This window comes from Oryza glaberrima, chromosome 12 (assembly GCF_000147395.1).
Source record: "Oryza glaberrima chromosome 12, OglaRS2, whole genome shotgun sequence".
In the NCBI taxonomy this organism is placed as follows: Eukaryota; Viridiplantae; Streptophyta; class Magnoliopsida; order Poales; family Poaceae; genus Oryza; species Oryza glaberrima.
In genome coordinates this window covers 22,909,007-22,936,745 of record NC_068337.1, presented here as the reverse complement: position 1 = coordinate 22,936,745, position 27,739 = coordinate 22,909,007, and the positions used below count along the sequence as shown (strand labels likewise).

At 42.3% G+C, this 27,739-nt stretch overlaps 1 protein-coding gene across 1 annotated transcript; it reads left to right on the top strand.

Annotated features, from left to right (window-relative positions):
* Nucleotides 1–22,702: 22,702 nt before the first annotated feature.
* LOC127758090 (ethylene-responsive transcription factor ERF112-like) lies at nt 22,703–24,631 on the top strand. Its single transcript, XM_052283720.1, has 2 exons — nt 22,703–22,902; nt 23,816–24,631. Exons 1-2 carry the CDS (start codon nt 22,713–22,715, stop codon nt 24,400–24,402), a joined length of 777 nt encoding a protein of 258 aa, XP_052139680.1. The 5' UTR covers nt 22,703–22,712; the 3' UTR covers nt 24,403–24,631.
* The last annotated feature ends 3,108 nt before the right edge of the window (nt 24,632–27,739 follow it).

The following is a 27,739-nucleotide window of genomic DNA, read 5'->3' as shown; positions in this document are numbered from 1 at the left end:
AATTAGAAAGCTAGGTATAACATTTCTATATTTTTTCTAGAAATGAAAGAGGGCCATATGCATGTGTTTTCTCTGCAAAAGCTAGTGCAGGAAGAAAGCTCTCAGCTTGACGTGAAAACAGAGATCAGTTGATCAGGATCTATAGTTACCAGGCGGCAACATATGCCAACAATGTTTCTGTTTACTAGGTTTATCTAATCGTGGACATATTAGAGCTATACCATCCATAATCACACAACGTTTACTAAATACAAACTATATATATATTGCTCTTCGCAGGGAGCGGCTGAGCGCGCCAAATAGTGTAGTGCTATTAAAAGAAGCTGTTTAAGAGCAGAGGATCTGGTACTAAAAAAGAAAAAAAGAAAAAAGAAACAGCTCATCTTTAATTAGAAATGTATCGTGCACAGAATAGATGACCTTGTTTTGATTCATATGATTCATATGCATGCACGAGGATTAATATGGCTTTGTTTGGTTTGAAGCCTAACCATGTGGCACTAAAATAATGTTATTAAAAGAAGATGTTTAATTGGTAAACCATATGCAGCAATGGTCCTTTGCATATATAAGAGCAGATCCTCTGTTGCAAAAAGGCTCATTTTCTGTTGCGAATATATGAAATAGACTCTGTCACGAATGTATGAGCATTAGTATAGTTTATTTGGTTTGAAGCCTTACCATGTCACACTAAAATGAAACAATATATGTGCAGCAGTTTGCTGGTATCTTCGTCACATTTGATTGATCTCCAGATATGTCATTATTATTGCATAAATGTTTTATTGGTCACCGAACCTTGCCCTCCGCGAGACTTGGAAAGCTTGACAAAGCTCTTTCAAGCAAATACAGCTACAAAACTCCTAATAACAGACGGCTGATGTCGGTTCATGCATGGATATTTTCCTGTCTTCATGTGATGAAAAAAAATATAGAACCAACATTTTTAAGAAACTATAGGTGACGATTCTATATGAAAGACCCACGAGAAGCACTACTAGGATGAAAAAGGCCGAAAACAATATTATTTTATATTATTTTTAGGGAAACAGTATTGGTAGGGTCGAGAATTTTTCATATTTATAAATTTAATTATTTAGTGACAACTATAATACGATCCGGACAAAAATTAGAAATACTAAATTTTACAATCGAAAGCTATATTAACTTTTTATTGTTCTTTTACGGAACAATATCGATACGATAAAAAAAATCCGTACCATTTTATCCCTACACAAATAGTACTTCAAATGTTTTAGTCATGAGCTCTACCAGTCAATTACGGAGCAAAATGGACGGAACCCTTAAAGAAAATTCCATTTTGCCCCTCACTACTCTCTCATCTCTCATTCTCTGTCATCATAGCCTGAAGGGCAAATAGATGCACATGCAGCTACGGGGTGGATGTCGAGCCAGCTCAACTCGGTCTAGCTCGTTAGAATGATGAGCTGGCTCGGCTCTTTTTCCTAATGAGCTAAAAGGCTGGCCTGGATCGGCCTGTGAAAGCTCGAGCCAACTCATTTAGCTTGTGAGCCAGAACAAAATATGAAGTATGCAACAGAGCATATACTTGATTCAAGTAACAAGATTCAGATCCATGTGACTGTCAATCAATTCAATCCATAGAATTGAAGCATTGTACGCATCAAGATGAAAAGGCTCCAAAATTGTCTGAGAAATCATCAAAAGACTAAAAAGAAAAAGAAGTTCGCAATCTCCCCATCAAGAATGCTAACACAACAACATGAAAGTCTTTTTAACAAAAAAAAGAGCAATATCGGAAAGCTTACTATGACGAAGAAGTAGAGAGCAGGAAGCTTTCTTTCTTCTTCTTCATGCTCCATGGCTCGAATGTAATCATACTTATGTCACACATCAACAAGCTAGATGTGCATACATTTTATATTAGGTTTACTTATTATATGTTTGAATAAACGTTACTGCACCATGAGTTTTGTATCTTCTCATTTGCAGAAATACTTGTGTGGGTGAAGGAAAGGAGTATACGGGCTCACGAAGTGCTTAGATGGTAAAAAATGTTGATTGGGGACCAAACCAAGAACTTTCCCATGTACTCTACTCCTACATCACCACGTTACTTTTGGTCCATAGAAGACAATAGATGAAGTCCTGCATGTTTTAGATTTGAATTTGGGTCTCTTGATAGTATCAACTTTAAATGAACCTAATTACTCATCTAGAAGGAATTTCGGGGCCCATGAGTACTTGATGGAAAGCTTATGGAATCTACTTTTAGATGGTTTTGGTTCCACTTCAAAATTCCTAATGAACCATCGGGAATCTGCAACACTAACCACGTAAATCATCCCGTTCGAGTCTAATTTGGGCCTTGGGCTTTGTAATTGTGTCGTAAGCTAAACCTTAGGATGTCCCGAATCATATTTATTCAGCAAACGTCATCGTTTAGATTGGGGATTTCGCTTAGACTATTTCTGCCATCGTTGTTTCGTCACTAGTTCGGTTTGTGGAACCCCAATTTTGAAATCTTAATCATTCATGTGCAAATTGAGTTGCAATCTATTTTGTTCTTACTTGTGTTCTTTGATTCACATGTAGGGATTAGCCTTCTCAGCAAGGTCCATCGGGCAATGCATGGTTGATAAACAGAGGAGACGTGGTTCTACGATTGCTGTGTTCGGGTCATGTTGATTGGAAGCCGGAAAACGTGACACTCTTTCAGGAATTCTGCTTAGCTCCAGTGGTCCTAAATCTTGATGAGGTTCGAGGCGTCCTAGACAAATTTGATCCTACAACCGACAAGATTGATAAATTGATGATCAAAGAGCCGATCGGTCAGTAAGCCGATGTAGCAAAACTAGCCAATGTTGATAGAGTTTTTAACAATCGGCTATATGTTTAGTATAGATTCTGACACTTAGATAAACACAATGGAAGAACTTGAACAAACAATCCAATCAGTCGACGATAATATGATGAAATAGAAGTCTAATGAACCAATCGGCCGATATTAATACATAATATTAAATGTAGTCTCGATGGTTAAAACATACATCGACTTGAAGTCTGATGTAAAGATAACTTATCGGTTAGCACTCCGATAAAACAATATACATGGGTTACCAGGCTAGATTATACTCCCTCCATCCCAGAATATAACAAGTTTTAGGGTTGGGCATGATTATTAAGAAAGTAGGTAGAAGTGAGTCGTGGAGGGTTTTGATTGGATGTGTAGTGGAGGTAGGTGGGAAAAGTGAATGGTGGAGGGTTGTGATTGGTTGGGAAGAGAATGTTGGTGGAGAAATTGTTATATTTTGGGACAAATCCTAAAGGCTAAAAGTTGTTATATTTTAGTACGGAGGGAGTATCTATTAATCAATAGTAAACCCAACAAGTTGGACCAAACCAATGCAGCATTAAGTTTACAGCAACGAATAAACCTAATAAAGTCGATAAATCACGTATAAAGTGGCGGATGTAACAAATCTATTTAAATCAACATTGTGATTATAAAGATGTATCGACTAAGACAGAAGATCGGACCTAACCGAGACAGTCATAAGAAAACCAATGCGTCTCTAAACACAATGCAATTAAAGATAGAATTAAAATATTAGTTAGGCAAATATACCAACCAAACTAGAGTAATCCAAGAGATCGAAGCGATGCAGCCTTGAACTGCCAATATAGCCGACACAATTACCAGGGTCAGGTAGAACTTAGGACTTACCCCTTCACTGGAGAGCGAAGTGATGCAACCCCGCGTCAGGTGCCAAGTTCTGCCAGTGATAAAACCTCGGAAAAGAGGGTGGTGATGCACCAAGAGATGTATTGATCGAGAGATAATTTATAATGACCCCGCGTGGACATATTTATACCCATAGGTCATTAAGAGTCCTAATTGGACACTAAACACAGTTTCCTAAAGATATAATGGAAAATTAATAAACACTGCCTAATTAATAGATAAATCAAGCTGCCATGCCATGGTCTTTACTATTCCTTCTTGAATTCGGACTCTTCTGGATAAGCTTCCCATTGGCTGATTGTATTCTTTCCATAACGGAATCAATTAAAAAATCTTACCAAATTTTGGTGTTAACAGGTGCCCCAGGGGTGATTTGACGAGTGGTTATAAATATGTACACCACAATTTCCAGTGTATCGCCACCCTTATTTACTCTTGGTGAGTTCTTTGTTTCGAGCATGGGTTGCATCAGTTAAGTCCAACCTCTGGCGAGAAGTAAGTTCCATCATCTTTGCTTGCATCGATGTGGCTAGGACTTCCTCGGTTAGGTTCGATGATATCAGAGGTTCATCTTTATCCATCTTGGCGAGGGATAGGTTGATGCATTGAGCACTGCCTAAGTCATTTCAAAACTGGTACTTTGATGATAGCATCCGCTGATACCAGTTGCACCAGCCCACCACCTTTGATGGCCAAGACCTAAAGCTCTTACGCCAATTTGCATTACTTAGGGTGGCATTTTTAAAGGGGATTCTACTAGTTTCTGCATTGAGGATGTTGGTTGGATCTTCATCGCCCATCGGACCTAAGAAATAGAAGGTAAGTTGATTGCGGGTAGGAATCACAATTTGATTTTTCAAGTGTTACAGTAAAAGATGAACAGTGAAAATGAAAAATACGAAGAACATGAAGAACACAAGAGGAGGTAAGATTCAAACCTACCTTTAAATTATTAGTGTTCAAATACAATAAGAAGATGGTGAAAATGAAGAGTGGATGAATCTTCATTGCAGGGCAGGACCATTGGGCGGGAGCGGTCCAAACGAGGCGTCACTACTCTAGCGGTTCCTGGCCATGTTGTGCTCGGCTGCGTTGACCTGGGCGCCGACCCACGCCCCATCGGTTGCCCCTCTTCCTGTTTGCCACTCCATGTCGGGCGCGCGGGGGCAGCCGGATCTGCCGCAACGAGCACGAGGAGACCGAATCCACTGCCGCGACCAGGTGGGGGACCTACTCGACGGCGGCAGCAGCAGCGATGGTGCCCTCCTCTGTATGTTCTCCTCTATGTGTGATTTTTTTGGTTTTATATTCTCTCTGTGTGGGCTCTAGGGATGGTGTCGGATGTTAATTTTGTTCTTCAATGTTGATTTTGTGATTGTGTTCTTGGGTGATTTGAATGATGGGTGATTGTGAATTTCTCAATGCATCGGCACAAAATCGAGCTGATGCATCGAGCCTACATTTTTTTTTGGGATTCATGGAACCTCAATGGTGCTGGTTCCAAAATGTCACCTTTGTTCCTCCTCATCAGTGCCGCTTGCTACATGCCAGTTAGAAAATCTAGCATCTATGTGGGGTTCCCAACCGGCACCCATTAAGGTATCTATAGTACTGATTGGATCTAATATATTCTAAACTTGTGTGACAATACCCCTCCCCCCCCCCCCCAACAATTGTGACAATACAAATTACCTGCCTAAACAAAAATGCCAGACTTTTTAAGCGTAAACTTTTTAAACTGAGCAAATTACCCCCCCTATGTGAATTTGAGGGTGGTTTTGGTCCTATGTGGTGCATACGTGGCCTCGACCCTACCTGTCAGCCTCCACTTCACCCCCCTTCCCCTATCTAACTAATGGGACCTACCTGTCAGTGACAAACTCATCTCCTCTTCTTCCCTGTCCTCCTTATCGCCACAATGCCATCAGACTCGCTCCCGTTCCTCCCCTCCTCATTGTCCCTGCCAAACGCCACCAAACAAAAGGCCAGATTAAAGGTGTGTTCAGAACAAGAGTAGTGGATGGAGAGGAGGGGGATGGGGGCGACAAAGAAGAGGAAGAGGATACGGAGGAGGATTGTGGAGGATTAGTGCGGTTCGCTCATCGCCGCTTTTGTGCGATGATTAGCCGCCGCTATAGCCGCTTCCAAGAGAGCTCCAGCCTCTCCGGTGCCTCCATGCAAGCTCTGGCTTCACAGCCGCTGAGGCCTCCACCGCACGAGCTCCAGCTCCATAGTAGCTGCAACTGCCTTCGCCGCACTGATTAGGAGGTGGTGACAACGACACTGATCGGAGGCGGTGGAGAGGCCTTTCAGGCATCACCGAAGGATGGGACGATGGCGCGGACACTCATGGAGAAGAGGTGGTGGGGCAGATGTGGCGTGGCATGGCGGCATGTCCGCCCATCCACGGAGGTGGCGGAGGAGGCCAAGCTCGTGTAGGTTGGTAGAGGCAGCGGCTGGTGGTAGATTTGGTCGCAACGGAGGAAGAGGAGGCAGATCCCGTCACCAGCACTGCTAGACTCCAGCTTCACGGTCACCGCTGCCGCGGCGAGGCCTCCAAGCTTCAAGGTTGTGGTTGCTGCAGTGAGCTCAAGCTGGTAGGGCCGCCTCCACAAGGGCGGGTTCGCCAACTCCACCACGCTGTCTCGTTCTTTTCTTTTTGTTCTTTCTTTTTTTTTTGCTGAGATAGAGAGAATGGTCAGACATGATTTGTGGGGTCATTGATTATTTTTATTTTTCTTTTGCTGATTGGACTGCATGTGTGTGCCACGTAGGTTTAAAACTACTCTGGTTTGAGTTAGGGGGTAGTTTGTTCGGATAAAAAGTTAAAATGTTAAATGTCCCGTATTTTAGTTCAAGTGCAATTTTCAACGACCGCAATAGTTTGGAGGGTTAATTCGAACGTTTTCATTATATATATAATACGGTCAAAGTTGAAGAATTTTTATTTCGAAAAAACTCAATTCATCTTATAATATAAAATAGAGAGAGTATATACTTTTATTTTATCTACATATTCCCTCCGGGCTGATAATTAATAGTGAGGTTAAACTTTAAAATCTTTTATTATGAATTATTTTTAAAATATTTATTTTTCAAATATGATGATTACATGTATAGATTAGACTTTAAAAGTACTTTAATAAAATAATATATTTGTTAACACCTTTATACATATTATAATGAAAAATAATGGTCCAAGTTATTCTTTAAGACCGTGTTCTTGTCCAAACGACAAGTATTATCTACCCGGAGGGAGTATATACTTGTCTGCTAGCAACAAATTAATTAAAACAGCTTTTATATATATACCTGACTGTTTTTAAGAATCTCTCGAGAACTGATTGGTTACAACATTTGTAACCACTAGTGATTTTTTTATCTTATTTCTTTTTTAAATATATATTACTCTTATTTTAATGTTTCTTTAGATATAAAATAACCATAAACGACGAGGTCTTTCTAGGATGGAGGTAGCACTGGGCAATGCCTAATAGTGTTTTCCCTTGAGAAAAAGAAAAGGTAAAATTTGCTACAGGACACGCAAAAATCATGTAATTGGCTGACACACACCGCAAAAACGTAACACTGCCCATGGACACTATAAAAGTTGTGTAATTGACTGTAAGACACCGGAGTCATTATTTTATATTTTCTGGGCTGAAAGAGAGGAGAGAAATTTTGAAATGACGGGAATGCCTCCCTCTGATCCTTCCTTTCTACTTGCTGCAGCCGACCTGTGGGCCCAAGACAGGGTCGTCGTCCTCCTCTCGCCAACGCCCAACGCCGAACGACACCGCTCCATCCACAAGTCAGCGTCTGGTGGCGTCCCGCCTCACATACCAACACAAGTCTTTTCTGCACACTTTGTCCTCACTCGTGTGCACCCGGGGAGAATTTCCCGGTCGGTCACCCATCCCGAAATTGCTCCAGACTAAGCACGCTTAACCTCAGAGTTCTTTAGAGATCGACTTCCGGAAAAAGAAATTGAAACTTGTTGGTACGATTTTCTACACACTTTGTCCTCACTCGTGTGCACCGGGAAGAATTTTCCGGTCGGTCATCCATCCCAAAATTGCTCCGAGCCAAGCACACTTAACCTCATAGTTATTTGGAGATCGGCTTCCAAAAAAAAAAATTGAAACTTGTTGGTATGAGTATTCTATTAAGCCCTGGGCCAGGATGTCACATCCTCACCCCCTTAAGAGATCGACGTCCTCGTCGGTCAACCCCAAGCCAGGAACATCCCCTGTTAGCCACGTCCGTGTGTCCAGTGCCAGCGCATGTGCCATGCTATGTGACCACTCCGGGTCCACACCAGCCATGCACACCATGTCTACGCAAGTGCGACAGACGCGCCCATGAAACCGCGAGAATTGGCTCTAATACCATTCTGTAACATCCTGCCTCTCCCAGACCAGGCCCACTTACATCTGGCAGCTTTCTCCCAGGCCGGGCCCACTTACATCTGGCAGCTTTTCTTGGACATAGACTGCCCTCACAGATTAACCCAAGTCTTTTCTACAAACATTGTTCTCACTTGTGTGCACACGGAAGAATTTCTCGGTCGGTCCAGGCCAAGCACGCTTAACCTCAGAGTTCTTTGGAGATCGGCTTCCGGAAAAGAAGTTGAAACTTGTTGGTATGAGTATTCTATTAATTCTATTAAGCCTTGGGTCAGGATGTCACACCGCCGTCCCCAGCATCGACGTCGCCGTCACCTCCGCCCACCACCGCGCCCACCCCCAGACCACCTCCCTCCACCTCATCTCCTCCCTCCTCGCACCGCTCGCACCTCCCCTCCTCCGTGACGCCGCCGTCACCTCCGCGCGCCGTCGCGCCCACGCCTAGACCACCTCCCTCCACCTCATCTCCTCCCTCCTCGCCCCGCCCGCACCTCCCCTCCTCCGTGATGCCCTCGCCCGCGTCCGCGCTCACCCCGCCGGATTCCACAGCGGTGACATCATCTCACGAAGGTGGGGAAAGGCGGCGCAGCGGAAGGGGCCCGGGAGCACGGCGAAGACGCGGGACACGGCGGCAATGACGCCGTCGCGTCCCTTTGGTGCGAGGTGGACAGCGTGGTAGGGCGCACGCCTTCAAGACGCTAACAGAAGCGGTGAGCACGCAGAACAGGAAGATGGACAACGGCGAAGGCGTCCACACTCAGGGAGCAATCTGGGTATTTCAAAAAAAAATCTCACCGCTTTCATCCCGAAAATGATAAAATAATACGTCCGGTGTCCTACGGCCAATTTTTTTCGTGTCCTGTAGCAAATTTTCTCAAAAGAAAAAAGGTGTGGAACACACATATTGTCCTAGCAGTAAGCCCAGGAATAGCAGAAACCTGGTGCGGTTTTGGTTTTGGTTTTGCCGATACATCGTCCTCTTCTATAGTTGGCCTAGCTATACTATAGCTAAGCTAGAGCCTGTCGTCTTGTATCCCCAACACACATAGTACATACGATATGATGGAGATGCACTGGATGGATGCTCTCCTAGCCAAGCTGCAGGAAGCACCTTTCGCTTCCTCCAATTAAAACCTCTCCTTTCTCTGCGCGCGCAACGATCGTCGTACTCCCTCCCTCCCATGTGCATATATCCAGAGATATTGGCTTATTCTGCATCTTTCTCTTTCTTTTGCTCCATCAACTTGCATCGATCGATCGTACGCCGATCCTGGCCTTTTCTTTCTTTACCTGCAGTGATTTTTGTCGCGCTCTCCCCCACAGCTTCCGGATCGACGACTCTTCCAACCCTCCCCAAGTACAGTAACTAGCAATCTGATACTGCCCCCGTCCTAATTAAAAAGAGTGTAGTTTTTACGCTATTTTTATGTTTAGTATTTTATGTGTGATTAACTTTTTTTTAAAAAAATTCATAACATTTTTAAATAAGACAGACGGTCGATCGAATGTTGGACATTAAAACCCACACGACTACACTTAAAATTGGACGGACTATAGAGGAAATATATCCCGATATGGATATTATCTGAGTGCTCCATATCATTGGTGTTTTTTTTCGGGATCTACTCATTGATCTGAAACTTTTACTTTTTCCTTTTTTTCCCCGGACAGAGCATATGCACAAGTGGGTACACAAAAGCCAGGCCAACTTGCACAAGTGGCTACATGTACAGTACACACAGGGGGATACTGCCTCCTTCGTCTGTGCATAACCAGAAATAATTAATGAAATTTAACACACAGGTATACCGATCGACACATGGCTGTGTAGACTATGGATAACATATGTCTACACGACCAGTGTATCCGACTGCTATAGAAGGTGCCTCATTGGTGACGTGAAATTCGTCGTACACAAATGTCTGAGAGATCTGTTTAACTCTAGTGCAGATCCTATCAATTGGGTTTAGGATATACCATGATACCAATTAGTTTCATCATGAAACTAACAAAATAAAAATGACAAGGTCGGATCTAAGGGCCATGGGGTACGTTGCCGATATAGTATCGTGTGCCCAACCGATGCCGATGGAATTCTGGACCGATCGGCTATAACCGATGGAGTTTAGATATAAAGAATTAAGTTTGAGAAAACATCGGGCACGACAGAGATGAAATATAATTGCAAACAATCTAAATCTTTATAAGAACTAAACTCGATAGTTCGGATTGAACCGAGACGGTATAAGATTGAATTGAGTAAATATAAGATATCAAGTACTTACATAGTATCTGAATATGGGCCGCCTTGATAATAGAAATTATCACCAACTTGTATGAAAGAGATAAATCGTCATTTTCTATGATCAGATAAAATATAATTATTAGCATTCTTCTCTTATTGACCATAATTTTAATAGATTGTACTTAGCCGAGATAGTATAAGATTAAAGACAATAAAAATCAAGAGTCAAATGGTTATATTATCTCTGATAATTAACCAATTAGAACTGTTGAATCATGGATAATTTAAACAACTCATCAGCAGCCCTACGGCCGGTGGGCGGCAGAGATCTATCAGGGACGACACGTACGGCGGAGGCGGCGGCGCCGCTGGCCTGTCTACGACACCGTCGAGGCGCGCAGGATTCACGGCTTCCCCAAGCCGTCGGGCGGCCACCGCTGCTACTACGACTACACCTGATCTGATCAGATGCCAATGGCGGCGCGGCGCCGGCCTAGAAGAAGACGGTGGCATGGTGGAGGCGCCGGGTACATGAAGGTCCTCAGCGAGGTGGACCAGCAGCTAGCCGACGGCGGCGGAGCCGAGCCGCCGGCCGGCGATGTGGCTGCTGGCTGCTGCCTCCCGTAACAAGCAGCAATATTAATACGGTTGCCGCCTTGATTATCTCCTCTTGACGATGCGCGACTAGCTAGCATAGCTAACTAATCCAATCCCTTCCTTCACAAAAATAATTAAGCTATTTTAATTTGGGTCTATATTTCCCATGCATATACTGTATCCTCTCCGTATGTATAAGTAGCTAGGAAATATAGTATTGTACAATATAGCTAGCACTGGTGGAGAAACCATCTTTCATCGGTCAGCCGAATTCCACAATAGTCCCGGAGGTTAAAGATGATCTTTAGTCCTGGTTAAAAAGGGTAACAGGCATATTTGATCTTTAGTCCCGGTTGGTAACTAAAGATGATCTTTAGTCCCGGTTCAAATGTTGTCAGGGCCTGTCAGGCCCCCCGGGATCTTTAGTCCCGGTTGGTGTATCCCGGGGATCTTTAGCCCTGGTTGGTAACACCAACCGGGACTAAAGTCCCACCCCTATATATATGTCTTCTTCCTCCTCCAGCTGCCCGAGCAAGCTTCAAAATTTCTTCAAAAAAGAGGGGAGGTCATGCCAAAATTTCTAGTGAATTTATTTTGGTGATTACATACAAATCGGAGGTGCCTAAAAGGTTTGCAACTTCATCGTCCAATGTTTTTTTTGTCATATTACATTTGCAGCTATGTTTTGCACACTTTTTTGTCTCCAAAATTTAGTTGTAAGTTGATGAGGGAGAAAATTTGTGTGGGGAAGAAAGAATATATATAAATTTAGTTGATTTGCTAAAGAAGGTTTTATAAATTAGTTGAGAAGGAAAACTATAGTGAAAGTTAATCTTGAATACTAGAAAACAAACTAAAATGAAAATTAAAAGAAGTAAAACACATTAAAATTAGTTTAAAACTTTAGAAATAGTAAATAAGAATTATTTGGTGTAATATTTTATGATTTTTGTATGAATAAAGATATGTCATTATTGTATGACTGTTGAAACAGTTTGTAATTATCTTATAATTATTGTATGACTGTCATTATTGTAAGAATAATTATTTTTGTACCATTTTTTTTCGACTCATGTAGATGGATCGGCAATGGATGTACGCTGACCGGCGGTCCAAAGAGTTTATTGATGGCGTGCACTATTTTTTGAGAGTGGCCGAAGCTAACAGGCAATGGGGTTTTATTTGTTGTCCATGCAATAAGTGTAAGAATCAGAAAGAGTATTCTGCATCCAGGACTATTCATTTCCACTTGTTTGAGTCGGGGTTCATGCCAAGCTATAATTGTTGGACAACCCACGGAGAGCAATGTGTTGAAATGGAAGAAGATGAAGTGGAAGACGACAATATTCCGGACTTTGCTCAGTACGTTGGATTTGAAGGAAATCAAACGGGCGAGAAGGAAAGGGATGCTGATGGTAACGACATTGCGGATGATCTTGATCAGATGTTGCAGGACGCCAAGGAGGACTGCGAAAGTGAAAAGGGAGCCCATAAATTGGACAAGATGTTAGAGGACCACAGAACGTCGTTGTACCCAGGTTGCGAGCAGGGGCACAAAAAGTTGGATACCACTCTGGAGTTCTTGCAATGGAAGGCAAAAAATGGTGTTAGTGACAAGGCATTTGGCGATTTATTGAAACTCGTCAAGAACATTCTTCCGGAGGGAAACAAATTGTCCGAGACAACGTACGAGGCTAAGAAGATAGTTTGCCTGCTAGGACTGGAAGTTCAGAAGATTCACGCATGTCCGAATGATTGTATCCTATATCGCGGTGAGGAGTATGAGAACCTAGAAGCATGCCCAGTTTGCAAAGCACTACGATACAAGATTAGACGAGACGATCCAGGAGAAGTTGACGGGCAGCTAACAAAGAAGAGAATTCCTACTAAGGTGATGTGGTATTTCCCTATAATACCACGGATAAGGCGTTTGTTTAGGAACAAGGGGAATGCTAGAATGATGCGATGGCACGCTGAAGAGCGTCAACAGGACGGGATGCTGAGACACCCCGCCGATGGTTCGCAGTGGCGAAACATAGACAGAAAATTTAAAGAATTTGGAAAGGACGCACGAAACATACGGTTTGGTTTGAGTACGGATGGCATGAATCCTTTTGGAGAGATGAGCAGCGGCCATAGCACTTGGCCCGTTACGATGTGTATCTACAACCTCCCCCCCTGGCTATGCATGAAGAGGAAGTACATAATGATGCCGATTATTATTCAAGGCCCCAAGCAACCTGGTAACGACATCGATGTGTACCTAAGACCACTGGTCGAAGATCTTAAGCTGTTGTGGAAGAAGGAAGGTGTCCCCGTGTGGGACGCGGACAAACAGGAGGAGCTTAACATACGAGCGCTGCTGTTCGTAACCATCAACGATTGGCCTGCACTTAGCAACCTATCCGGACAGTCCAACAAGGGGTACAAGGCTTGCACTCACTGTATGGATGAAACAGAAAGTACGTATCTTAAGCACTGTAGGAAGGTTGTATACATGGGTCATCGTCGATTCCTTGCAGCAAACCACCCGGTACGGAAGAAAGGCAAGCACTTCGAACATAAGGCTGACCACCGTACGAAGCCTAAACATCGCAACGGGAAAATAGTGTTTGCTATTGTTAAAGATCTTAAAGTAGTGTTCGGAAAGGGGCCTGGAAGCCAGCCTATAGAGAGCGAAGATGGTCACGCGGCGATGTGGAAAAAGAACTCTATATTTTGGGAGTTACCCTATTGGGAATTCTTGGACATACGCCATGCAATCGACGTGATGCACCTCACTAAGAACCTTTGCATAAACCTTCTTGGCTTCCTAGGTGTATACGGAAAGTCGAAAGATACACTGGAAGTGAAATACATGTACGAACTCGGTAAACCGCTTGTCAAGCCTGAGCTGCCGCAGTCCCTACCCACACAAATGTACAAGTTCCATCAGCTGTACATGGAGATGAGCGCCACCGGTAGAGAGATGATCGGAGCGAGGATCAGGGACACAGACTTCTTGCAAGGAGATGACATTCTCTGGATCAATTTCAAGGGAATCTACGAACTATACCAGCTGGACGCCCTCGACGTCTCTATTATGAGTTGCTGGATTTTGTAAGTATATCGTTCAATTAGATTTCTTACTACGTCTCCTTTAATTAATTAGGTCATTGTATATAAGTAGACTATAGAAAATAATATACTCCCTTTTATCGTTGTAGAATGGAGATTCAAAGGGCCCGACGGCGGGGGGTTTTCGATACTGGATTCATCGACCCTCGGAAAGTAAACGTCGCAATGCTCGACCAATATCCGCAAGCCACAGAGGACAATCTCGTCCATCTCCTGAAGGCGCAGCATTACAAGACGTTCATACTGTCGCCGTACAACATAGAGTTAGTTTAATTTTACTGTCTTCCTATACCAAATTTCATTCCCATACGAACTTGCTAAGTGTTTCATATGTAATGCATCCCACGCACATTGCAGATTCCACTGAGTGCTTTTACTCTTCGACCTGTCGGCCTGCTCCGTCAACGTATATGACTCAATGGATAAAAAAGAGTCTACGTTTGACAAGGTTTTCGAACTTATAGACAGGTACCGTCATAAGTTCCTATGTTAATTAAGAAAATCTTATTATGTTAATTGCTACTACGAATCATAGCTTTAAACTCCATGTAGGGCTTGGTATCGGTTCCGTCATTTGGTCCGCGGCAAATGGAGAGAAAGACTTAGGCAGAAGTTCAAATTTCCTGTGAGTACACATGCTCTACATTTATATTTCTCCGATTCAAATACATACAAGTGTGTACATTAATTAGATCTCTTGTTGTTTGTCATTTATTTGTAGTGCGCAAAGCAAAAGCAGGGAACTAACTTGTGCGGCTATTACGTGTGCGAGTATTGCTACTGCCTTGCAGACCAAATCATCACCACAAGAAAGCTCGATGTACGTACAAATAAATTCAAAATTTCATTATGTATCGATTTCTTGTTTAATTACTAATAAATTTCATACATTCATATAGTTTATTCGCATGAGGGATAACCTGACCACGCACAAGGAATTTATCGCGGCGGTTCAAGAACAACTCATGGGATTCATCAACGAACAAATCCTTGATACCAAGGGTGAATTCTACTACGACGGAAACACAATTCATAAGTCCTTAGCTTCTGAGCTAGCGACTACTACCACGTCGAAATCATAGCTAGCTAGGACATATAATGGATTGTAATTAATACATGACTACATATGTTTCTATATGCATGTGTACACACTTTCTATAATGCAAATATATTTTGGTCATATATATATATATATATATATATATGCATTTGCATAACATATATATGTATAAATACATATATATTATGCATGTACATATGTATTGAAACATATATAAATATAATAATATATATATATGCATATATGTACAAAAACATATATATGTATGGTTTATATATATATAAACCATGCAGCAACAGGGCCATGCAAAAAAAAAAAAGGTCAGCTCGATCTTTAGTCCCGGTTGGGGTTACCAACCGGGACTAAAGATCGATCTTTAGTCCCGGTTATTTCACCCGGGACTAAAGATCGATCTTTAGTCCCGGATTGGTAGTCCCGGTTTAAAAACCGAGACTAAAGAGGGTTACGAACCGGAACTATAAAGGGTTTCTCCACCAGTGTAGCTAGTATGGTTTTCTTTGTGTTCTGATCTATCTATATATATGTGCATGTGAATTAATATCAGGGCTCTCTCTGTTTCATTCAAAATATAAAATATATAAAATGCCTTTTATTCATTTAAAGATCTTGCCTAATCATTTCGCTAAAATAATATATATGTATTGTTCATCAGTGTAACAAATATGGAATACCTCTCAAGTATATAAATTAAAATACCTTCATATACGATTATCATACAAATATATATATATATATATATATATATATACATATATATATATATAGACTGGATACCATGTCAAGAGGAGTGCTAATAGAGAACGACGATCTCACATATGGTAAGATGCAGAAGACCTATTCGGATAAGATCAGGACGAACATGTTTAAAATACAATAGGATAACTCCCGTGGTACGCACTACTGCAAAAACTGATAAATATGTCGGCATACTATATAGGTGCCAGAAATGGTATAATCGGTACCTATAGAGTACTTTTCCGCACACGCGCCCACCCTACGGGAGAGCCATATTACCAAAAGCCAGCACCTTTCTCCATGAATAGAGATCGGTTTTTAAATAGAATCTATACCTATTTAATTATCCTATGAGAGAAAAGTGTCAGTTGTGTACTAAAATCTGGCACCTTTCTATTCCTGTAAGACCGGTAAGAATTAATATATATTTATTCAAATTTACACATATACTCCGTTTTTAAGCTATAGTCGGATCGGTCCTGCATTTATATTAAAAATAAATAATACTGTACTGTAGGATGGAACAGTCGACACTGCATCTCGGTCATGCATTCATGAATGATGAATACGGATCGATCGATGGACCGATGTACAATTGGGTGCTCCCCCCACAGTAAATATATGTGCAGGTACGCAGGAATCATCGTACGACATTTTGGATCATCTGCTTGTAGTAATTAAAAACCATAGTCTTGGCCAAGTACTGCATATGTGCATGCATGTTGCCCAAAGCTGCATCTCCCGACCGTACGTACGATGTTACTCGCCTCCCATTGGCTCCATCCCTCTCCACTTGCACGCTGCTGGCCACTGGCCAGGCATGTCATGGAAAAAAAAAAGATGAGCTTTTTCAAGCAAGTTTAATAGTGAAGCTAACTGTTACTCCTATTAAATTCATCTTAGGGCCTGTTTAATTAGTTCGTCAACGAAAATTTTTGGTGTGTTACATCAGATATACGGAGACATGTTTGAAGTATTAAACATAGAATAATAGCATAACAAATTACAGATTCCGATAAATTTATTAAGTCTAATTAATCCATCATCATACTCAGCTGGCAGTCATGTCATGAAAAAAAAAAGATGAGCTTTTTACAGCAAGTTTATAAAGGCTGAGTTTAGTTCCAAACTTTGAACCCAAAAACGTCACATCAAACTTTTGTACACATATAAACTTCTAACTTTTCTATCACATCGTTTCAATTTCAATCAAACTTTCAATTTTGGCGTGGAACTAAAAACACCCTAAAGCTAGCTGTTATCTATTAATTCATGTTAGCCATATATAATAGATTAGCTATAAAATTATCTTCAATTTTTCTTCTCCTCTCTCTTTCTCTCACCTATGCTTTTAATATATATATTTTTTTATCTTAGAGCACGTGCAGATCTATCTCTTGCATAAGAACCAACACCCTTCATTTTTTTATTTTCTCTTTTCTCCATATAAGCGTATATTAAACGTATAGCTGACTTATAACTCACTATTATCCTTACTCTTACTAACTTCGTCCCACAATATAACTATAAGATATTATACTATTATTTTTTAAAAAAAATTAATGAAATAAAATGACAAGTCATGATGCAAAACATGATACTACCGAATATACTATAGTGAAAAATACAAAATAATAACAGCATAAAATTATAGTTCATATATATGTGAAGAATAAACTACTAGTACTGACCAAGTTTTGATAGCAGAATCAACTTCTACATCATATATCATCTAAAGATAATAATACTGCGCTACATCTAACTATTGCAAAATACTACTCCACTAATTAGATTGTGGGCTCACTTTATCTCTCTCTTACCTTCTTTATTAAATTTAGGGAGCGACAAGGCGTACGCTCAACTATGGAAAAAGAACCGGATAGGATAAATGTTTTAGTTGACCATCAGTGAGACAAGAAATCCAGTCATTAGTTAAAACATTTGGAAAAAAAATATGCATATGAGAAACCGAAAAAGCACAAGGAGCTAGGTACTTAAATAGAAAATCCTCCCAACCAAATTCATCACTCAGCCATAAGTACATAGTACTACCTCTGTCCCAATTTAAATGCAATCGTAGATTTTCGTATCTAATGTTTAACCGTTCGTCTTATTTTAAAAATTTATGAAAAAAAAATTAAAAAATTAGTCACAAATAAAATACTATTTATATTTTATCATCTATAATAATAATAATTTTTTTAAAATAAAACGAGCGGTTAGAACATAACAATATAAAACTGCACTCTTTTTAGAACTGAGGCAATAGTAATGACCTTTCTTCTTTTTTCCTTCAAGAGCACTTGAGGACAAAACTCTGATGGTGGGCCCAGGCCAGCCAACTTGCACAAGTGGCAAGGATGCCAGGTGGGTCTTGGCAGAGGGCTGGCATAACTTGCACAAGTCTCTATTAGACAACATGCATGCACTGAACATACTGTACCTTCGATTTTTAATATACGATGCCGTTAACTTTTCTTAGAACGATTGACTATTTGTTTTATTAAAAAAATTTATGTAAATAAAAAATTTAAGTCATGCTTAAAAACCAATTGATCATAAATCAAGTCACAATTAAATAAAAGATAATTACATAATCTTTTTAACAAGACAAATGGTCAAACATATATCTTTAAAAGTCTATGGTGTCGTATAATAACAACGGATGTAGTATATGTCTCTATATATCGATCCTAAAGAGACGGGCTAAATAAAAAGGGTCACACGTTTATTAATTCTGAGGACTATAAATAATTTACATATGCATAGTAGCGCGTTAATGTGAAGAAAGAGAAAGGTCTATCCTGTTACTCATCGCGTATAGTAGGCCTATATTACCTATAATAATGGCGTAGATTGGTCAATATATTTATATCCTTCCTTCGTTTCACAATGTAAGTCATTCTAGCATTTCTCACATTTATAGTGATGTTGATGAATCTAGACATATATATCTATCTAGATTCATTAATATCAATATGAATATGAAAATGCTAGAATGACTTACATTGTGAAACGGAGGAAGTACCAAATATACATAAAAAATAAAAACAAGTGTTGTATATCAAATATAGTTCTACTATCGTATAAAACATAAATAATTGAGATACACAAGATTTGTCCACAAAACTAGACTACCAGATATAATTTGTCCATGAAAATCCTCTGGCTCCTCTCGCATCGCTCTCCCCCATGGGCGGCCGGCGATGGACAGTGCTGCAGGTGGCCTTCCCCACGTATGGCGATGGCGTTGTGGCTCTCCCACGCTGGTGGTGGCGTTGTGGCGTCGGCCGGTGGTGGTGATGAGGAGGACGACCGGATCTGGCTCTAGGTCCAGATTCGGTGCGTCCTCGATCAGGTCGTTGGGCAGGTGGTATGAATTTGGTGGCTTCCGCTGTGGATGGTATGGTTGATGAGACTCCGAGGCGAAAGCCTTGCTCCGATTCCGGTGCTAGCAACGGCAACGCCTTCGAGCGCCGTTCACCTTCTTGAAGGCGTTGCTATTGGAGCCCTCGTTCAACTCCACTTTAAGAGAATTCTGCGAGTGAAAACCTTATATTCGTTAGGATCGGATGATGTCGCCGTTTTGTTGGCATAACCTTCTTGAAGGCTTCGTTTTAGGAGTTTTTTTCCTTGTTGGACTGTTGTTCTTAACTTCAGTATGTCAATGTCAGGGTTTTCGCCGGTTTTCCATTAATTAACCGTGGTGTTATAAGGTTTCTGGATCCGGTTTTCCTTATAAACTAGATCAACTCTCTTCTTCTACAGTGAATTGCAGGAACTCCCTGCCTGTCCCCTCGGTAAAAAGATTTGTCCACAAATTCTACTATCGTTATTATTATCTGAGGGACTATAAAACATAGCATTGCAATGGTATAATTTATATTCGCTGACTTTATATATTGTGGTATAGCTACCAGATTTGGTCCATGTAGTAATCGTGTCTGGTACTTCTCACTATTAAATTTTTTTTATACGAGACCCCCTCTAGCCTACAGGTGAGCCATGACATCGTTTGCCTGCAATAATGTTGGCCTGCGAAGGAGACAAGAACCATATGCAAAAATCGAATTTTGCAGGTGGGCCACCTAACAGACACGCCTACGAATATAAACCTATCTTTCATAGGTGGGGCTATTAAGAGGCTCGCCTAGCATCAGGGCCAACTGCTCCCCCTCCCCATCTTCTTTTCTCTCTTCTGTTAAAAAAAAAATCCAACTCTTAACTCACTCCACATTCTCCTCCCTTCTCTCCTCTCCTATCCTCACCCCCTCTCTCCATCCTAGGGAGCAAGGGCAACGGCCGCGACAACAGTGGTAACGGGAGCGGCCACGACAACAGTGATGACGAGGCGATAATGATGGCGGCAGCAAGCTGCGCAGGTGTGGATCCGCTGCCTCCCAGGGAAGAATGGATCCCCCTTCGCCGTTCTTAGGAGCAGCAGAGCCTCGGTGACAATGACGACGACGTCGATGGCGGCGGCGGCTAGGGTGACGAGAATGGCAGCTAGGGGGATGATGACAATGACGGTAAGCCGAGCGTGGGCAGATCTGATGGCGCCGAACTAGGGAGTGGCAGATCTGCTGCCCTATCCCCAGGAGGGGTGGATCTGCCGCCATCAGCCTTGGGAGTGGTGGATCCACCTCCGCTGGCCTCGAGAGTAGCGGGGCCTCGGCGACAACGACAACGACCGCCCCTTGCGGCGACGACAATGACGGCGACAACAATAGTGGCTAGCACGATGACAACAATGGCGACGAGTCCCACGAGGGTGGATCTGACAGCGCTGGACTCAGGAATGACAGACCGCCGCCCCCGACCCTAGGAGGGGTGACTAGCTCTGCCTCCCTCGGCTTCGTGCACAGCGTTGACTGCTGCGGCGGCTACTAGGGCTATGGTGATACCGACGGATAGGAGCTAGTGTTTTGGTTTTGAGGACTTTTATTTTTTTCATGACTTTTTTCATAGGCGAACGACATAAGTAACCATTCGTGGAAAGTGATTTTCTCTGTGCTGTCCTCAGAAAAATGCTGATTTTTATAGATATCTCGAGCGAGATGAGCCGCCCAACCAAGTGCAAAAATATGTTTTGATTGCCTTGTAAGAACCTTTATGTACTAGCATTTGGTAACAAATCTAGTACCAAAGGTATCTGTTAACAATGGAATTTTGCATCAGATTCGGAGAAGAAGGAAGAAGATTGAAGCGGATTTGGTGTGGAATCAAGTTGGATTTGGAGACGGACTGTGCATCGGCTAGATGTCGTACCGGCTGAAAACAAAGTGTGAGCTAATCAAGGTTGATGAAGCCGATGGCCGATTCGGCCGATATAGTATGACTTGGGTTTGACATGGGCCTAGATTGAAATAATTGTCATTGCCAATTATAGACAGAGCTTGAATAAGGCAATTGTATGTATTAATTAGGTTAGTTATGTCAGTTTGTAAGAGATTTTGATAAGAGACCGCCGTATATGGTTTTGTTTGTATTTTATCTTTAACAAGGTTTGAGTTGTGTCCATAATGGACTAAGTTTGTACTCGGGGTATAAATAGGACCCCTTTAGCATTGTAATACGGGAGACAATCCAATACAACTTCGGCGCATCGCCACCCTTTTCGTTTTTACTTTTCGACGAGTTCGCTTCGCAAGAGGTAACACGTCTCGATGGCTTGTGCTATCGGGGCTATTATGTCACTTTAGATATTTTAGTTCTTTTATCATAGTCATCTGCTATCATGTCTTAGCTAATCTAGTCTTAGTATCTAGATTTACCTCTATCGGCTGGTTCTCGCTTTAGGGTTCTTGCCGGTTTCAGCTAAATGTTCTTACTAGATTAGATTAGTTAAGACATCTATCATCATGAAAAGTGATTGTTTACTTGTTTAGGCTCTAGGTTTCTTTATCTACTTTGTGATGCATCATCCATAGTCTTTTATTGAACCCAAGAAACTATCCTTGAAACAATTATAATTAAGTATAATATTGGAGTTTCAACTGATCTAACCTAATATATATACTTCTTTACTAAGTTTTATGTATATTTGCCACTTATATAGACATATCACTCCATATAGCTATATCAAGTTATTTCGGTATCGGCTGGGCTATCTAAACTGCTAACCGCTCATAGTTTGATATATTTATAAAGATTGATTTGCCTATATAAGTCTGTACTAGGGTATTAGCTGGTATATTATCTTATTCTGCTCTAAATATTGTTCCATTAGCTATTTTCACAATATTGTGTTAAGCTTCTTTATCAAATATGGTAGGCAGTATTATAGCCAATGAGGCATGTTTAGGGTCTGTTATCCACTGATCTATTTAGTTCATAGCCGATCTGGTCTAACTCAGGTGGTTATATATGTTTCATGTGGCTGAACCTATCCAATCGATGCGATAGGTTGAAGCTAGTCCGTGACTCAGCATGATTGTTCGTATTTATGACTAATTACTTTTTTATTATAATAAAACGTTTTGTGATGATTTGGTCTATGACAAAATTAATGTGATTTTAGAGCCAGCAGAATCTTTCACCCGGGCCCCATTTTTTTCCCTCCTTTTCTCCTAAACCGGAAAATGGCCTCTTCTTTTTTTTTTTAAAGACGTTCACATCGTCCTAAAGCTGCCAACCTCTGATCTCTACTTAAATGCTGGGCTGCTCTATGCAGCCTCCTCCCACTTGCTTGCTCTAGCTTGCTGCTACTCCTAAAACAAAAACACACACGCACGCACGCATCAAGACCTAGCTAATTAAGGTAGGAGTAGACTAAACATATATATCTTGATCTCGATCGATAATATGTGCGGAGAAAACGATAACAATGGCGCCGCCGCCGGCAGCAGCCGCCGGCTGCCGGCGGTGGGGGCAATGCGAGGCCCCTGCATCGAGGAGAAGCTTAAGACGGTGGTGGTGGTGTTGTCGGACGACGACGACGACTACGAGGAGGAGTTCCGGAGGTACTGCGAAAACACCACACTCCCGGACAAAGGTATATATAGTCATTTTCATGCGTGCTTGTTTTCAGTCTTTAATTTCATGAGTATTTTCATTTCTCTTTTGCGATCCATCTCTAGCTAGTCGATCTAATGTACAGTAGGAGCAGTTAGTTAAGTAGTTGTTTATTATAGATTGACACCGCTGATCTCTTGTCTTACCGTCAAAATATATTCGGCTATAAAAGTTGATGGGTAATGAAGTTGATTTAGTTTGATACGGATAGAGAAATATATTATGGGTGACGGCTGCTTCAGCTCTTACTTATTTGGAGTAGTATTCTAGTGCTCCCATGTCAATCAACAAAAATGATGCATGAAGTGGAGGAGTATTTTTTAAGCACTTGTCCTGCTTATTACTCTAATATTATATTATTGCTAGCTCTCCCAACTTATTGGAAGGACACTGGTCCTTGTCTGTGTACCTTCTTTTGAGGGGGTTGGTAAACTTTTCTACATAATTGTTTAATACTAGTAGTTTGTATGCGTGGAAAACGAGAGATAACAAGCTGAGAAGGGAGAGAAATATACACACCCTAGCTAAAGACTTTACTACTCACGGTCTTTGTTCTTACCGATTTGGCCTTTCTGTATGTACTAGCCATATATAGACTCTTTCTTATTCTTTATTAACACTACACTATGTTCTTTCTACTTCTATAAGTTGGTTTTTCCTAGGACAAATTAAAGGGCTCTCCATTATATATATATATATATATATATATATATATATATATATATATATATATTTAAAAAAGAAAAGAGCACAAATGCAATAGAAAGAGGGCCGGGGGAAATGTTTTTTTTTTTCAAATCCTTTTTGTTTTGGTATTTTTATTTCAGATTCACATATGTACTCGAAAATGTGCATATATATCAAAATTTAATTAATCCGGGCGGTGTTTGCAGGTGACAAGGGCGGGCGACGGCGGCCGGCGGCGAGCAAGAAGCAGCACCGGCACCGCTTCCACGGCATCCACCGGCGCAAGAGCGGGCGGTGGTCGGCCGAAATTAGGGACAACATGATCAAGGGCTCCCGCTCGTGGGTCGGCACCTTCGACACCGCCGAGGAGGCGGCGTGGGCGTACGACGCCGTCGCGCGCCGCCTCTACGGCCCCAACGCCCGGACCAACTTCCCGCTTCCGCCGCCGCCGCCGCCGCCGGTGGCTCCACTTCTTCCAGCTCCCGCCGTGGCCAACAAGAAGATGAACAGTAAGAGGAAGAAGCCGGCGCCGGAGATGGTAGTAGCCCCCGCCGGCGGCGAGACGGCGGCAGCAGCAGGGGAGATGGCACCGGTGCTGCTGGGCAACGCACTGGAGGCAACCAATGGGTGGGAGTTCGAGCCCTACAGCTGCATGGGGCTCGTCGTATGCGGCGCCGTGTACAACTACGCCGACGAGCCGGAGCCGGCGGATGATGAGCTCCAGCTGCTGCACCTGATGCACGGCGGCGCCATGGCCGACTTCGCCGCCGACGGCTGCCTCTGGTCCTTTTAGCTAGCTGATTGATCGATCAGCAGCTAATTAAATAAGTAATTTGGTGTAGTAATTACGCGCCAACCATGATCAGTAGCAGCAGCGTATCGTTGGCTTCATTTGTGCATGCATATGTGTATATGTCCATGCATGCTGTGTACTAGTAGTATGTATTGTGTCTGGACTTCTTCATTCCGTACCTCGCCATGTATGAAACCTACATCGACTTATCTATCTTTCTATCTATCGTGCTGTCTTATTTTTCAATCACATAAAAATATCAACAAATTTCGATACATCACACACCCAGATTTGTTAAGTACTCTCTCCGTTCCAAAAATACTCAACCCAGTGTAAGCATTTTTTTTTTGTGGTAGTGCATATTCACTTTTATTTTTTCAACTCATTGATATTTGTGTCTTTTTATTAATTCATGGATTATAAACTTGTAATTGATCATATCGTTAGTGTTCCATGCATATTTATAGCCAGCATGCATCATGGGTGCTATATTAGCTACCAGCATGCATAAAAAGTTTAACCAATTAAATATAGAAAAATGAGTTAACATTTACATCACAAAGTTAACAAATAGGCAAATTTTGCTAAGGACATTGTGACTTCACGGTTTTAGCTGTAGGACACCGCACAAAGTCACTTTTGGGGAAGACACCCTATAAACGTGGTAATTTGCTAGCGGACACCACACCCACTAAAATAATAATTTCCGGTAGAATGGGAGAGAGAAATCACGTGAAATGTCAGAAATACCCCTGGACCCACATGTCAGCTCTCCCATCTCTTCTCTCTCACCCAACCATGGCAGGCGGCGGCAAGTCCGTCGTGGCGGCGCTGGCCGTGGCCTGCTTCCTCTTCCTCGCCGCCTTTGCTCCGAGTTCGTCGACATGGGATGCCACGTCGGGGAGGGGTACCAGCAGTGGGGGAGGCAGCAGTGCGGCTCGGCTACGGCAAGCGCCGCCTACCTCGGCACCACGCTCGCCGGCAGGGGACACCATGTCGGGGAGGGGTACCGGCGGTGGGGGAGGCAGCGGCGTGGCTCGGCTCCAGCAAGCGCCGCCTACCTCAGCACCACGCTCGCCGGCAGGGGACACCACGTCGGGGAGGGGTACCGGCGGTGGGGGAGGCAGTGGCGCGGCTCGGCTCCAGCAAGCGCCGAGCGGAGCAGCGGTTCGGTGGGGGCGGAGATGGAGCAGCGTCGGCGATGACGTCTTCTCCCCGGCGACAGGGCGGATCAGGGGTTGCATGGGGAGGGAGATCTGCGTGGCGAGAAGGGGGACACTGCGGCGACACCCGCCGTGTCGCTCGAGCGAAGGCCGTCGAGGATGTAGAGCGCAGGGAGCGTGGCGCCGACGAGGAAGCTGAGTGCGTCGTGGACCTTGAGGAGGAATCGGCCGTGGCCGAGGAAGACCGGCGCGCCGGGGTTGGGCTTGCCTGGTTTCTGCGAGAAGGCGAGGACGGAGAGAATTACGAGGTAAGGGATGACGAGGAGGGTAAAGGCGATGTCTGAGAGCGGCATGGTGGTGGAGAAGGCGAGCACAGCCGTGGCGCCGAACGAGTTGAGCTGCTTTAGGTAGTAGTGGTGGTGCGGCCGCGCCGTCCGTGACGTCGGCGTCGGGGTGGTCACCGGCGGCGACCGGAGGATATGGACGCAGTGTGAGAGGGAGTTAGTTGTGGGGGAAGAATATGACAAGTGGGCCAGGGGCATTTTTGACCTTTTACACTTTTTATCTCTCCTATTGAACGAGAAGTTAATATTTTAATGTCCGTGCTGTCCATTGGCAAATAATCACATTTTGAGAGGTTCTTCCCTCAAAAGTGACTTTGTGTGGTGTCCTATAGCTAATACCACGAAGTCGCGATGTCCTGTAGCAAAATTTGCCTAACAAATACTACTACAATGTGAAAAAAAGACAAATTTAATCATATGAATTTAGTGAAACTAATATAATACTGGTAAATACTGTTATACGTTTTTCTATAAACCTGATTATGGCCTTGTTTAGATTCCAAAAAATTTTGGCTAAAAAGTCATATCAGATGTTTGGACACATGTATGGAGCATTAAATATGGATGAAAAAAAAACCAATTGCACAGTTTGTATATAAATTGCGAGACGAATCTTTTGAGCCTAATTACGCCATGATTTAACAATATGATGCTGCAGCAAAAATTTGCTAATGACGGATTAATTAGGCTTAATAAATTCGTTTCGCAGTTTACATATGGAATCTGTAATTTGTTTTGTTATTAGTCTATGTTTAATCGTTCAAATGTATATCCGTATACTTCAAAAACTTTACACCTAACAGACACTCTATACTTTAGGTGTTTAACCCTGAGGATAAAACCAAAACGTTTTGATCGATTGTGTACGTACTACTACTATATATGCGCCAGGCCAGCATGTGATCGTCCACCGCGTACGGCCGTCTGATCGATCCATTGGCTGCTTGTTTGATTGCCGTTTGATTGGCTGCTTGTTTTAAATTTACTACTCCACTATTGCATGTCAATCTCTGGGCCCATTGGCCCTTGGTCTTCCCGTAGAGCCGGGGGTTGGGTAATTCCCACTCTGTGCGCTAAAATAAATATATATATTCCTGTATTTTTCCTATGTTTTACACTGACAATTTTGACAAAATCATTTTTTTCTATTTTTCGGTTTTCTCAATTATATGATTTAAAGGAGCTCCTAGAATTTAAATTTTATCCAAAATAAAATGAAAGGTGACTTTTATCATTGAACTACTCATATACTACTGCTATTATACGTGGCCAAACAAAAAATTTTCACCCTATCATATCGAATGTTTGGACACATGCGTGGAGTATTAAGTATAGAAAAAAAAACTAATTACACAGATTGCATGTAATTTGTGAGACAAATCTTTTAAGCCTAATTACATCATGATTTGACAATGTGGTGCTACAGTAAACATTTGCTAATGACGGATTAATAATTAGACTTAATAAATTTGTCTCGTGCACAGTTTATAAGCGGACTACTTTTATACTTCAAATATGTGTCCGTATATCCGATGTGACACGCAAAAACTTTTCACCCCTAAGATTAAACAGGGCCTATATATGGATGTTATACCTATATTGGGAACTTTCCTTTCTTTGTCTCCCGATCGATGTAAAGCATGCTGGAGTACTCAAAAGCCATTCCACGACAAGCGACTCTTCAATTGGATGCCCAACTTGCCCAAGTGGCTGCAGAGAGGTTGCACAAGTGGCTGACAGAGCTTAACGACTAGTATGCGCTTGTGGAGACAACATAGGACATTAGGAATAGGAATACTACTATATTGTGGAGTAGCAGTAAAGGCATCC

Excerpts from the sequence above, each read along its gene's own strand:
- LOC127758090 (XM_052283720.1), top strand. The coding sequence starts at position 22,713 with ATGTGCGGAGAAAACGATAACAATGGCGCCGCCGCCGGCAGCAGCCGC. Across the intron at positions 22,903-23,815 it reads CACCACACTCCCGGACAAAG|GTGACAAGGGCGGGCGACGG; the intron begins GTATATATAGTC and ends CGGTGTTTGCAG.